Genomic DNA, 13,714 nt, shown 5'->3' on the forward strand with positions numbered 1-13,714 from the left:
CACATTTTATGAAGAGTGTAAGACATGGGTGTAGTCAACAAGGGTGTAGTCAACAAGGGTGTAGTCAGGCAAAGCAAACAGGTTAGATCCCAAGGGGCAGTCTAAGCTTACATGCAAAAGACATACATAGGATCACTCCAATAAATAAATAAATTACCAATAAAAAATAGTACAGTGCAGTAAAACAGACCCAAGGTGGCAGCAATTTCCAGAGAACTCAGGTAGAGCGTTGTAGATATTAGACGGAGAGCACTGATGACCCTACAGTGAAGAATCCAAGAGACATGAGACTTACTAATTCATTTAACTCATTGAGTTCTTGTGAAGAGCAGAAGTTTTCTAGTAAGAGGAGTCCATCATCTGTCAAACCTAATCACCAAACACACAAGAATAATACATCACCGATTGTATGATGACACAACTGACATACATACAAGGCCAGAGTGTAAGTTTAGGTTCACCCACCAATAGCTGCACTCACGAGGTTGTACATGGCAACCAGGACTTTCTGATTCTGCTTGGACAACCTCATGGAAGCTCCAGGATTGGTGGATTCTGTGGACAGACTCGTTTCACTGGTTGTGTCAGACTGTATCAGCAGATCCAAGAACGTGTCAATAATCTGATGAGGAGAGTGAGAGCAGCTGCTGTGGTAAAGGCTGGGAGCATCATCATAGACCAGCTCCTCCAGTCTGTCCTCCAAAACAGACAAATAGTCACGGTTCAGTAGAATCTGTCGGAGCTGCAGTAGCAGAGGGGAGCAAGACTGATGTGACAGACCAGCCAACAAACACAAGAGAGACTTTGCTTCCTCCAACTCTGCAGCAGAGAGAAACACACACACACACACACACACACACACACACACACACACACACACACACACACACACACACACACACACACACACACACACACACACAGTCAAAGCCACTCAACACATGCCCTTGTGTGTCTTGAAAAGCACATATATTAACTGCTACAGTTAAGTGGCTGCTCGGGTGTTCAGTGCTTTACTCCACTTCCACTTCCTTTTCATATCAGTTTTAAAATCCTGATGCTGGCCTACAAAGCAAAAAATGGACTCGCCCCTCTCTAGACCGTGGCAATGGTTAAAGCCCGATCCAAACCATAAGCACTTCCAACCGCAAGGATGGCTTGACTTGAAACACCATCCTTCAAGTCTCATGGAACACAAACATGAAGGCTCTTCTCTGTCTGGGCTCTCACCTCCACCAACTACCTGAACAGCTGAGTGTCCTGCAGTTTTCAAACACAGACTGAACACTCATCTATTTGTGGAGGAAATGATCACTAATATTGTACATCTATTCTACTACTACTGATTAACTGAACACTCTTGGTACTTGTATTTTTTTTGAGGTCTCAGCATTAACTCCTTTATCTGCCAGTATCCTAGTTTAGTGCCACCTGGGCCTCTAACCTCTTTTACTGGCTAGAATTCATTCTGCTTAATGTTATGGTGGGCAGTCATGGCCTGGTGGTTAGGGAACTGGTCTTGTGACCGGAGGGTCGTGGGTTCGATTCCCAGACCTGAGGCTATGACTGAGGTGCCCCTGAGCAAGGCCCTTAACCCTCAATTGCTCACTTGTATAAAAAAAATGAGATAAAATGTAAGTCGCTCTGGATAAGGGTGTCTGCCAAATGCCATAAATGTAAATGTTATAAATGTAAATCTCGGTGATGTGCATTACACAGAAAGATGTTATAAATGACGCGGATCCTACAAAGCCTGACGAAAAGGGAAGAGCAGTCACAGGTCAATTTAGTTATTCTGTTTTCTACTTACATACACACACACACACACACCTGAACTGAGCGCGCTCAGTGAGGACCCTTCTTGTATTTCTGGTGCTGCCAGTAAGCCATCCACTTCTTCCTCACTATTAGACTCTGTAAAGTCATCCGCCTCTAAGCCCTCAGGATACATGCTGATATCTGAAAACACACAGACAGTCTAAATATACAATATAGTTCGATAGTAGTCTTTATATTCAGATATGTTTAAATGATGAGAACACTCACACATAGATTCACACACACCCTAAAGTACACACTAAAGAACACACTAACCATAGTGGCTGTCGTTTTGGATGTTCAGCTCTCTGACACCATAAGCCAAAACAGTGTGGCTTGGTATCTCCATGGTAACATCTGTATCAAAATGTAGAGTTCCACTCTGTGCGAAGGTCAACTTCACCTGTGCACACACATTATTTATCATGTAAATGAGCAGTTGGACATATATATATATATATATATATATATATATATATATATATATATATATATATATATATATATATATATATATACACCTTTCAACCTTTTTTCCACATTTCAGGCTTCAGACATAAAGATATTAAAATGTTCTTTTTGTGAAGAATCAACAACAAGTGAGACACAATTGTGAAGTGGAACAAAATTTATTGGATATTTTAAACTCTTAACAAATAAAAAAAAAACAGAAAAGTGGAGCGTGCAATATTTTTTGGCTCCTTTACTTTCAGTGCAGCAAACTCACTCCAGAAGTTCAGTGAGGATTTCTGAATCATCCAGTGTTGTCCTAAATGACTGATCATGATAAATATAATCCACCTGTGTGCAATCAAGCAGTGGAGAATCGTCAGGGCCCTCTACGCCCTCTCAGAGGGCCTAAAATATTCTTAAAACATAAATATATATAATACAATTTATCCAATTTTTTAAATCTACTTACAGTTTGACAATCGACATCTAAACAATTACAAAAATATAAGCAAATAAATTATTCAACCATGTCTATTCAATCTGTGTTGGAAGGTGAGGGGTTAAGTGGAAGCCTGTGAGCCTGTGTCTCCCCCTATCAGAACTGTGATGCCTCCGCAGAATGTTGGTGATTGGTGGTCCCGCTGTTCGTTTACAGAGGGCCTGGCAGTTATAATTCAGCGCAATAGGCCCTTTTCACACTTCCGCATTTTTTCTTCCGGAAGCTCTCGTTGCAGGGTAAAGTTACTTCCGTTACACATTAAACAATGGCAGAGTCCAATAACAAGAGCTTTTGCAGTGCACCAGGGTGCTCGATCTCGAAGCAAAAACAGTCGTATCTCAGTTTCTATGGTTATCCGGCTGACGACGAGCAGAAAAGAAAATGGGTTTGTGCAATTAGGAGGGATGAAGGGGAAAACTTTGTGATACGGAGCATCTTTGTGTGTAGCCAGCATTTCACTGCTGCAGACTACATAGCAGGAAGCTCGTGGCTAAAAGTTGGTGCTGTTCCCTGTTACTGTTCCCAGTACTGTTACTGTCCCCAGTACTGTTACTGTTCCCAGCCGGTTTCAGTGGAACAGTTGCTGTCCGCGTTTGAAAGATCAAGCTCTCGGCTGGGAGTACACGTACATCCGCTAGCATCTAGCTGTTACCCGCTAGCATCTAGCCCCGGTTCGCTAGCTTCTAGCTCCGGTTCGCTAGCTTCTAGCCCCGGTCCGATAGCATCTAGCCCCGGTCCGCTAGCTTTTAGCTCCGGTTCGCTAGCTTTTAGCTCCGGTTCGCTAGCTTTTAGCTCCGGTTCGCTAGCTTCTAGCCGTCATCCGATAGCTTCTAGCCCCGGTTCGCTAGCTTCTAGCCCCGGTTCGGTAGCTTCTAGCCGTCATCCGATAGCTTCTAGCCCCGGTTCGCTAGCTTCTAGCCCCGGTTCGCTAGCTTCTAGCCCCGGTTCGCTAGCTTCTAGCCGTGATCCGATAGCTTCTAGCCGTGATCCGATAGCATCTAGCCCCGGTTCGCTAGCATCTAGCCCCGGTTCGCTAGCTTCTAGCCGTGATCCGATAGCTTCTAGCCCCGATCCGATAGCTTCTAGCCCCGGTTCGCTAGCTTCTAGCCGTGATCCGATAGCATCTAGCTAGAAAAGAGCAAGCCCTCGGCTGGCAGTACACCACGACATCTACTAGTGCGGACAGCAACTGTTCCACTGAAACGGCTCTGAAACTAGTTGTGATCCGCTAGCATCCAGCTCTGCTCGGTAGCATTTAGCTCTGACCATCACTTTGCTGTCGACTATATTGGACACTGAATAAACAATAACACGTAATAACTTGGTGTGTGTCATGAACTTTATTGATACTGATGTAAACCAAACAATCAATAGCTGACGTCCCTTGGCTTGCTAAAGCTGGGCGTACACTACGATATTTTAAATCATGTGCTTAGCTCCAGCTCAAACTACGACTAAATCGCAGGGAGAGTCCGCTCGTGGAGCTGCTTCAACAGTGCAATACTCTCACGAGGAGCGATTTGAATTTCAAACATGTTTGATATTCTTGCGACGCTGCGATTTCTGATCGGGCGTTGGTCGTGAGGTGTGAATCGCTCCTCGTTTACCTGTGTAAACTATACGATGCACGACACGCGATTGAGCCGAAACTCAGCCCGATCGCAAAAATAGTCGCACGAGTGAAAAATCGGCTGAAAATGGGCCAAAAATCGCACAGTGTACGCCCAGCTTAACCTAGCTAGATATTGTTAACTAAAGCTGTCAGTATCATTTGTAATATTATAATATATATCATAATAATATAGACTGTTTTACCACTCCGTAGGATGACTAATGGAACCAGCTATACCTTAAATAATAGTTACCTAGCTAGTGCTAGCTGGTGTTAGCTTACCCTGGTATAAGTGAATAAATTATTCTACAAACAATTTGTAGCCTCTATTTAACTTGGAACCATTCGTTGTTGAATGTTCTCCAACGATACTGGAAACGTATTTAAAATTCAGTCTCGGCAGCGACGACAGGGATGAAGTAAACACACGCTCCATGCTGAGGTGAATTGACAACAACTATCTTCTGCGAGTACCGGAACTTGTTTTACCCGGCGGTGATGTATTTCCGTTTTGTTGTGAAAAGGGCCTATACCAGTTTCAAATAACAGTAAAATTGACCAATCATATCTTCCCTCTTAGTGGGTGGGCTTAACTGTATGATAATTTTCGCCCGCTGTGGCGACACTAGCTGGCGTTAGCAAGATAGCTAGTTTCGATTCATTCCTTTTGTAGTATAGTTGATGTTTTGGAGTTATCGCGAGAGCGGGAGAACGAGATGAACGATAATGGCGATCAGTAGTTACGTGCACATGTGTTAATAAAACAAGCATAAAACAGGAACCAAAGACTGTTTATTTTAAGCAACACGACATTTGGCGACGAGGACCCGATCTGCCAGGAACCCACAGGCAAAATAGGAGTACCAGGCATTATAGGAATACCGATAAATTAAAAAGAAAATGTCGGATAACGAGCTACAGCAAGGAGCAGCACGTGCTGCGCCAGGACCCGGCTACGCTCAACTGGTTCCGCCCGCCCCACTGAACCTGGGTGCGTCTGATTTATTTACCGAGTATAACCTATGGAAGGACTCTTATAGCTTTTTCGAAGTTGCCAGTGGAACTATTAACGCGCAGGATTTGGTAAGGAGAGCCACTCTTTTGCATTGCATAGGAGCGCCTACGCAGAGAATTTTTGCTAATCTACCTGGAGATAAAGGTACATATGCACAGACTGTTGCTGCTCTAGACACATATTTTACTCCACGAAAGAACGTCGTCTTAGAAAGACACAAGTTTAGACAGAGAGCTCAGTGCCCCGATGAGTCAATAGATGCTTTTGTAAATTCATTAAGAGAACTAGCAAAGTCGTGTGATTTTGGCACGCTGGAGAACGACATGCTAAGGGATCAGATAGTGGAAAAATGTGCCATGAAAAAACTGCGACACAAATTGTTGCAGGAGGAGGGGCTGAGTTTAGATAAAGCATTGTCAACTGCAAGAGCTTTTGAAGCAGCACAGACAGAATCCAAACTTTTCACAGAGAGTGTTGCTCACAGAGCAAGTGACAACCAGGTTCATTTTACTAGGAAAGGTGCACGTTCTGACCGCGGACGGAAACCCAGAACTGGTCGAGGAGGAAAGAGCAGCCAAGAGCAAGCCAACAGCGACACCCAGTGTCACAGATGTGGAATGAACACTCACACAGCAGATGAATGTGGAGCCAAGTCAGCGACCTGTCTTTACTGTCAGAAAACGGGACATTACGCACGCATGTGTTTTAAAAAGAAAAAGAAAGTACAGCCAGAAAACAACGGTGACAAAAGTAAAGACAGATATAAGGATAAAGAAAAGACAAAGTCAGGAAAACCTGTGAGAGCAGTACTACAGGAGGATTCAGATTCTGATGAATTCATCCACGCAGTGGATCCTGAAGGTACTGAAAGAGTCAAGGTTAATGGACAATGGCTGAAAATGGTCATAGATACAGGAAGTGGAAGAAACTTTATAGGACAAGACCTGTATAAAAGAACAATGTCCACTAGAACAAAGCTGAAACCAACTAAAAAAAAAATTTATGCCTATGCTCAAACCACTCCACTTAAGTGTGTTGGATACTTTGAAGCAGAAATGACGTGGAAAGATAAAGTAGTCAAAGATGATATATATGTGGTAGACGGAAATGTAGAAGCACTGCTGGGCAGAAAAACAAGCTTTGAATTAAATATACTTAACACTGGAGAAAAAATTAACACAGTAGGGTATACAGATAGATTTGAGGAACTTGTTAAAGAGTACTCGCTGATCTTCAAAGGACTAGGTCAGATTAAAGGTTATAGTCACAAGGTCACAGTGGATGCCAAAATCCCACCTGTAGCACAGGGTTTAAGGAGAGTCCCTTATCCCATGATGGAAGCTGTAAACCAGGAGCTAGACAGGATGCTTGATCAAGGTATCATAGAAGAAGTGAATGAAGGATCAGAATGGATTTCTAATATCCTGATTGTACCTAAGAAAGATACAAAAGAAGTGAGGCTATGCATAGACCTTAGAGAAGTGAATAAAGCCGTGATCAGGGAGAGGCATCCAGTGCCAACGGTGGACAGCATCTTACAAGCAGTGCAGGGAGCAAAAGTGTTTGCTAAACTGGATGCACGGAAAGGGTTTTGGCAGTGTGACTTAGCCCCAGAATCCAGACCTCTAACGACATTCATCACACACAGAGGGTGCTATCGCTTCAGAAAAGTTCCATTTGGATTATCGAGCGCACCTGAAGCCTATCAGAAGGCTATGGACTCGATGTTATGTGGAATGCCTGGCACTGTCTGTTATATGGATGACGTTGTGATCTTCGGTGAGAATGAAGAGCAGCTTGAACAGAGACTGAGACAAGTCTTTCAACGATTCAAGGACAGAGGTTTAACCCTCAATAGAAACAAGTGTATCTTCGGTCTACAACAAATTGAGATACTTGGGCATGTGATCACTGCAGAAGGAATTAAACCCGACCTGAGAAAGGTAGAAGCCATCCGCAAAGCACCAAGACCTGAAAATGTCCAGTTACTCCGCTCATTCCTAGGCACCTGTGGATTTCTAATGAAGTTTATACCAAATTATGCAAACTTATCAGAACCACTACAGAAGCTAACTAGAAAAGGACAAGCATGGGACTGGACAAGTGAAACAGAGAGATCATTCAAAGCAATGAAAGAAGCTCTGGTAAGTGAGCCATGTCTGGCTTACTTTAAACTAAATGCTCCTACAGTCGTCATTAGTGATGCGAGTCCAGTAGGACTAGGTGCAGTTTTATTACAGACCCAATCAGATGGACAGAACAAGCCAGTGGCGTACGCAAGTCGTTCACTGACCCCAACAGAACGTCGCTATTCTCAGATAGAACGTGAGGCTTTGGGATGTGTATGGGCTGTGGAACATTTTAGAACGTACTTATGGGGGGCCAAGTTTACTTTACAAACAGACCACAAACCCCTCATTTATATGTTTAACCCAGAGAAAGCAACGCTGTTACCACCACGAATACAAAGACTTAGCTTGAGACTACAACCATATGATTACAAGATAGAGCATATTGGTGGAAAGTCTAATGTAGCAGATTCACTCTCACGACTCCCTTTACCAGAGACAGAGTACAATGAGTATGTGGACACTTATGTGGACAGAGTGTTGTCAGTGACAATGAATGAGGTAAAAGCCATGAATCTTGAGGACATCAAACAGAAAATGACAGAGGATGACACTCTGAAACAACTAAAGACAATTGTGGAGACAGGAAAATGGCCAAATCCTGTTCCAGAGGAACTTCAGCCTTACAACAGATGCGCTGGAGAGTTGTGCACATATGATGGACTTGTGCTGAGGGGACACAGAATAATACTACCAAAAACAATGATAAAACAAGCACTTATGGTTGCACATGAGACTCACCAAGGGGTGGTCCGCACAAAACAATACCTAAGAAGCAAATTCTACTGGCCAAATATGGACCTAGATGTAGAAAGACTAATTAGAAACTGTGTGCATAACCAACAACTACATGAAGATCAACCTCTTCAACCACTGGAGCTACCACCAAGACTATGGACCAAGATAGGTATTGATCTAGTGGGTCCTATCCAAAACAAGTATGTGCTAACTGTGATAGACAACTTTACGTCCTTTCCAGAGGCCGTAGTTATTTCAGATATCTCTTCAGCTACTGTGATCACAGAGCTGACAAAAATATTTGCTAGGTTTGGTTATCCGTTAGAGGCTGTTACTGACAATGGAAGGCAGTTTGTAGGACAGTTTTTTGAGTTATTTCTTAAGTCAAGTGGCATTAAGCACATCAGAGCATCACCGTATTACCCAAAAAGCAACGGAAGAATTGAAAGATTTCACAGATACTTGAAGAAAGCCTTCAGAGCAACCAAGTGTGAAGGAAAAACATGGCAAGAGGAACTTCCAAAGATCCTAATGGCATATCGCTCTACACCACACAGAGCATCAGGAGAAACACCAGCCATGCTCATGTTTGGACGAGACATCCGCACAAAGTGTCCTATCCTGGAGAAGAAAAGAGAAAATCCAAAAGAACAGGAAAGAGAAGCAGATGTCAGAATCCATCACGATAAATATAAAACTAAAATGAAACAGTATGCTGACCAGACCAACAGGGCAAAGGAACACAACTTTAAAGTTGGTGACGTGGTCTACATTGCCAGTCTGGAGAATGGAAAGTTGGATCCCACGTACAAAGATATTCGCTATGTACTACTGAGAAACACAGCAGACAACTCTTTTGAACTGGTCAACACAGAGGATGGATCAAAAGTGATCCGAAATGTCAAACATCTTCGACATACACCTGTGGTAATGGACTTTGACACTTTTGAACATCCTTTGGCACACCATACTCAAACTAATAATGACACAGAGGATACGCCTATTGCTGAGACTGCTCCAGTAGATGAGACCCCACCTGAAACTGAACTAGCTGTTCCTGAGGTCATTACTACCAGGAAGGGCCGTGTTATTAGAAAGCCCATCAGATATAGAGAGACATAAAAAAAAATTAATAATAATAGTAATAATGTCTTGTTTGATTGGAGATTTTTGGAACAATATGTGTTGAGCTGTATAAGAAAATATGTTTGTTAGTTACAGATAGACTTTTGTTCTAAACAAGGGAGGAATATGTAGTATAGTTGATGTTTTGGAGTTATTGCGAGAACGTGAGAGCGGGAGAACGAGATGAACGATAATGGCGATCAGTAGTTACGTGCACATGTGTTAATAAAACAAGCATAAAACAGGAACCAAAGACTGTTTATTTTAAGCAAAACGACACCTTTGATGCACTCGTGTGCGTTGTTTACATATTCCGCTTCCGAGGAACACGGAGCTATGGAACCTTATTTTGTTGGAACCTTATTTTGCTTAAGAAGTTATCTAGTACAGATATTATTGTGTATTGCGTTTCTAAAACTATACTGTCATCTCAGTTTTTTTATTTATTGCAGTTAATTAGGAAAGGAATCAAATTATTTTCGGGGGGGGGGGGGGGGGGGGGGGGGGGGCCTAGGTTTAATTGTCACGGTTCACTACTGCAATCACGTCTCCATATAAATGCACCTGCTCTGTGATAGTCTCAGGGTTCTGTTTAATGTGCAGAGATAGGGTGACCAGACGGACATGTCCTACTTTTGAGACCTAAAAAATGTCCGGGGGGGGATTTCAAATTAGTCCGGGATTTTGTGAAGGAAGTGTGGGTAGATCGCATGACATTAAAAAGTAGTGGATGAATGACAGGCTATCGTCCATCAGCACTGACGGTTGTATTTTGATTGACATACATGGTAGCCAATCTGACGTCTAGGGTTTGACACACTTCCACCCCCCACTGAGCACTGTGATTGTAGCATATAAAGTGGATCTATTTACTTCAGCGGAACCACTCCCCTAGCTACTGAGTTTACCTATAGGTTATCTGCCAGTGCAGTGATATATGTGCAAAATTGAGACTACCATGAAGCTAACTAGAAGTCATGTTCGTTCTACCTCTAAGTTGAATCATTTATTCATATTTACTATGTTGTAGTAAAGACACAACAGTGATCATATTGAAATGGAAGGAGTATCAGACCACTGCAAATCTTCCAAGACCCGGCCATCCCTCTAAACTTTCATTTCAAACAAGGAGAATACTGATCAGAGATGCAGCCAAAAGGTCCATGATGACTCAGGATGAACTGGTTAGGTAAATTGGCAGTCCAAGACAAATTCTCCCTGAGTGTGTCTGTGTCTCTCCCTGAGTTTGTGTCTATGTCTCTCTCTGTTCAATAAAAACAAGTTGTTGTCTGAGTGTGTGTGCTTGTGTGCCCAGTGGTGGATGGTGCTCTGCCACTAAGGTCTGTCCTCTCTCTCCCCTTCCTGCACCCCATTCAGTCCCCCAGGGGGCTGTGGATCCTGGTAGAGAGTACGCTGTGCGCAATTGGCTGCCGCTTCTCGCCGGTGTGTGATTGGTTGTCTGTGACGTAGCTGTGTTTACAATTGTAAAGCGCCTTGGGTATCCTGATAAGGCGCTATATAAATTGAAACATTCATTTATTAATTCAACTGCAGAGCTCTACAGCTGAGGTGGGAGAGTCTGTCCATAGGACAACAATCAGTCATACACTGCACTAATCTGGCCTTTATGGAAGAGTGGCAAGACAAAAGTCATTTCTCAAAGATATCCATAAAAAGTCTAGTTTAAAGACACACCAAACATGTGGAAGAAGGTGCTCTGGTCAGATGAAACCAAAATCTAACTTTTTGGCCACAATGCAAAACAATATGTTTGGTCTAAAAACAACACAGCTCATCACCCTGAACACGCCATCCCCACGGTCAAACATGGTGGTGGCAGCATATAGATTCACAAATAAACTTATCCAGGTGTTAGAATTGCCAATTCAAAGTCCAGTCCAGAATTCAATCAAGAATCTGTGGAAAGAGATGGAAACTGCTGTTCACAAACGCTCTCCATCCAACCTCACTGAGCTCGAGCTGTTTTGCAAGGAAGAATGGGCATGAATTTCAGTCTTTCGAAGTGCAACACTGATAGAGACATACCCCAAGCGACTTGCAGCTGTAATCATAGCAAAAGGTAGCGCTACAAAGGGGGCCAAATAATTTTGCACACTCAATTTTTGTTTCTCATTTGTTAAGAAAGTTTAAAATATCCAATAAACTTCATTCCACTACACAACTTGTTGATTCTTCACAAAAAACAAAAAACTTTCATATCTATCTATCTATCTATATATATATATATATATATATATATATATATATATATATATATATATATATATATATATATATATATATATATATATATAGGCCATACAGAATCCCACCTCTTCTATCAGCGCCTTCAGGGGGTTCAGTTTGATTTTGCAGTTGCCATCTCTCGTACTGTTGTACTTGATTGTGCAGTTTGAGGTGGTGAACACACGCTCCAGCACTACAGTGAGCTTCAGCTTAGATTTGTCAGTCTTCTGCTTGAGCAGAGGATGGTGAAGATCTACTGTCCTGTAGAACCCACCAAAACAAGGAGATACACAAACACTGTAATAATAAACTCAGGCACAGGTATGTTTCCTGATGGCGTAGCAAAGCTGAACACTACCAGAGTTGTGAAATAATTAGTAACGAACTAGTTGTGATGTCCAAAAATCCCTGTCAAATTTAGTAGTATATTAGGGGTGTGGACCAAACAGAAGCCATCCATCCAACCATACACTGTCATCCGCTTTATCCGGGTTTGGGTCGCGGGGGCAGGAGCCTAAGCAAAGAGTCCCAGGTTTCCCTCTCCCTTGCCACCTCTTTTAGCTCCTCTGGTAGGATACTGAGGCGTTCCCCGAACAGCCGAGAGATATAATCTCTACAGCGTGTCCTGGGTCTTCCCTGGGGCCTCCTCCCAGTTGGACATTCCTGGAGCACCTCCAGGTGACATCCGGACCAGATGCCCGAACCACCTCAACTGCCTCCTCTCTACGTAGAGGAGCGACTCTACTCTGAGCCTCTCCCAGATGACCGTGCTCCATACCTTATCTCTAAGGGAGAGCCTGGACACCCTGCAGAGAAAACTCATTTGGGCTACTTGGATTCGCGACCTCATTCTTTCGGTCACTACCCAGAGCTCGTGACCATAGGTAAGAATCAGAACGTAGATTGACCAGTAAATCAAGAGCTTTGCCTTTTGGTTCAGCTCTCTCTTCACCACAATAGTCCGGTACAGCGTCTGCAATACTGTAGCCGCAGCACCAATCCACATGTCAATCTCTCGTTCCATCCTTCCCTCACTTGTGAACAAGAACCCGAGATACTTGAACTCCTCCACTTGAGGCAAGGACTCATTCCTGACCCAGAGAGGGCACTCAACCCTTGACCAACTGAGTACCATGGTCTCAGTGTTAAAAGGTGCTGATTCTCATCCCAGCCACTTCACACTCGGCTGCAAACTGATGCAGCGAGAGCTGTAGGTCCTGGCCCGATGATGCCAACAGGACAACATAATCTGAGGCCAGCAAACTGATCCCCCTCCGCCACTTGGCTACGCAGAGAAAATCTGTCCATAAAAGTTATGAACAGAATCAGTGACAAAGGGCAGCCCTGGCGGAGTCCAACTCCCACCGGGAACCAATCTGACTTACTACCGGCCATGCGAACCAAGCTCCTGCGGGCTCCGTACCCTATACTCCCAGAGCACCCCCCAGAGGAATCCCCGAGGGACACGGTCAAATGCCTTCTCCAAATCCACAAAACACATGTGGACTGGTTGAGCAAACTCCCATGTACCCTCTAGGACCCTCGCAAGGGTGAAAAGCTGGTCCAGTGTTCCACGATCAGGACGATCAGGTGTTTGTTATGGACAGACTGTGACGAGCACAGACAACATTCCCCAACCAGGGAAGCGACCCTCTTGTCTACCGGGGAAAACCCCAACACACAGGCAGTGAGCTGGGGAGCTATGAGTAAGCCCACTCCAGCCCTCCGCCTTTCACCCTGGGCAACTCCAGAAAAGAATAAAGTCCAACCTCTCTTGAGAGGATTGGTTCCAGAACTCAAAGCGTGTGTCGAGGTGAGCCCAACTATATTTAGTTGGAATCTCATCCTCGCACACCAGCTCAGGCTCCTTCCCAACCAGAGAGGTTACGTTCCATGTCCCAAGAGCCAGCTTCAGTAACCAAGGATTGGTATGCCAAGGCCCCCGCCTTCAGCCACAGCCCAATACACAATGCACCGAACCCCTAGTACTACCTGTCCCACAGGTAGTGGGCTCATGGGAGAGCAAAACAGAAGCACATGAGAAATAAACCTCTGAAATAGAGTTTCCATTAACACAT

General features: G+C 43.8%; 1 protein-coding gene across 2 annotated transcripts in view; it reads right to left on the minus strand.

Moving 5' to 3' along the window:
- LOC143517193 (gasdermin-E-like) overlaps positions 1–13,714 on the minus strand; it is a 36,348-nt gene that overhangs the window by 1,243 nt on the left and 21,391 nt on the right. For both annotated transcript variants that reach the window (XM_077009413.1, XM_077009414.1), the window contains exons 4-8: positions 11,723–11,897; positions 2,095–2,221; positions 1,831–1,959; positions 466–819; positions 296–369 (exon numbers count right to left, since the gene is read on the minus strand). In XM_077009413.1, the coding sequence (XP_076865528.1) occupies positions 296–369; positions 466–819; positions 1,831–1,959; positions 2,095–2,221; positions 11,723–11,897 (859 nt within the window). The remainder of the gene's footprint in view (positions 1–295; positions 370–465; positions 820–1,830; positions 1,960–2,094; positions 2,222–11,722; positions 11,898–13,714) is intronic.

The sequence above is a fragment of the Brachyhypopomus gauderio genome, chromosome 6, assembly GCF_052324685.1.
Source record: "Brachyhypopomus gauderio isolate BG-103 chromosome 6, BGAUD_0.2, whole genome shotgun sequence".
NCBI classification, from domain to species: Eukaryota; Metazoa; Chordata; class Actinopteri; order Gymnotiformes; family Hypopomidae; genus Brachyhypopomus; species Brachyhypopomus gauderio.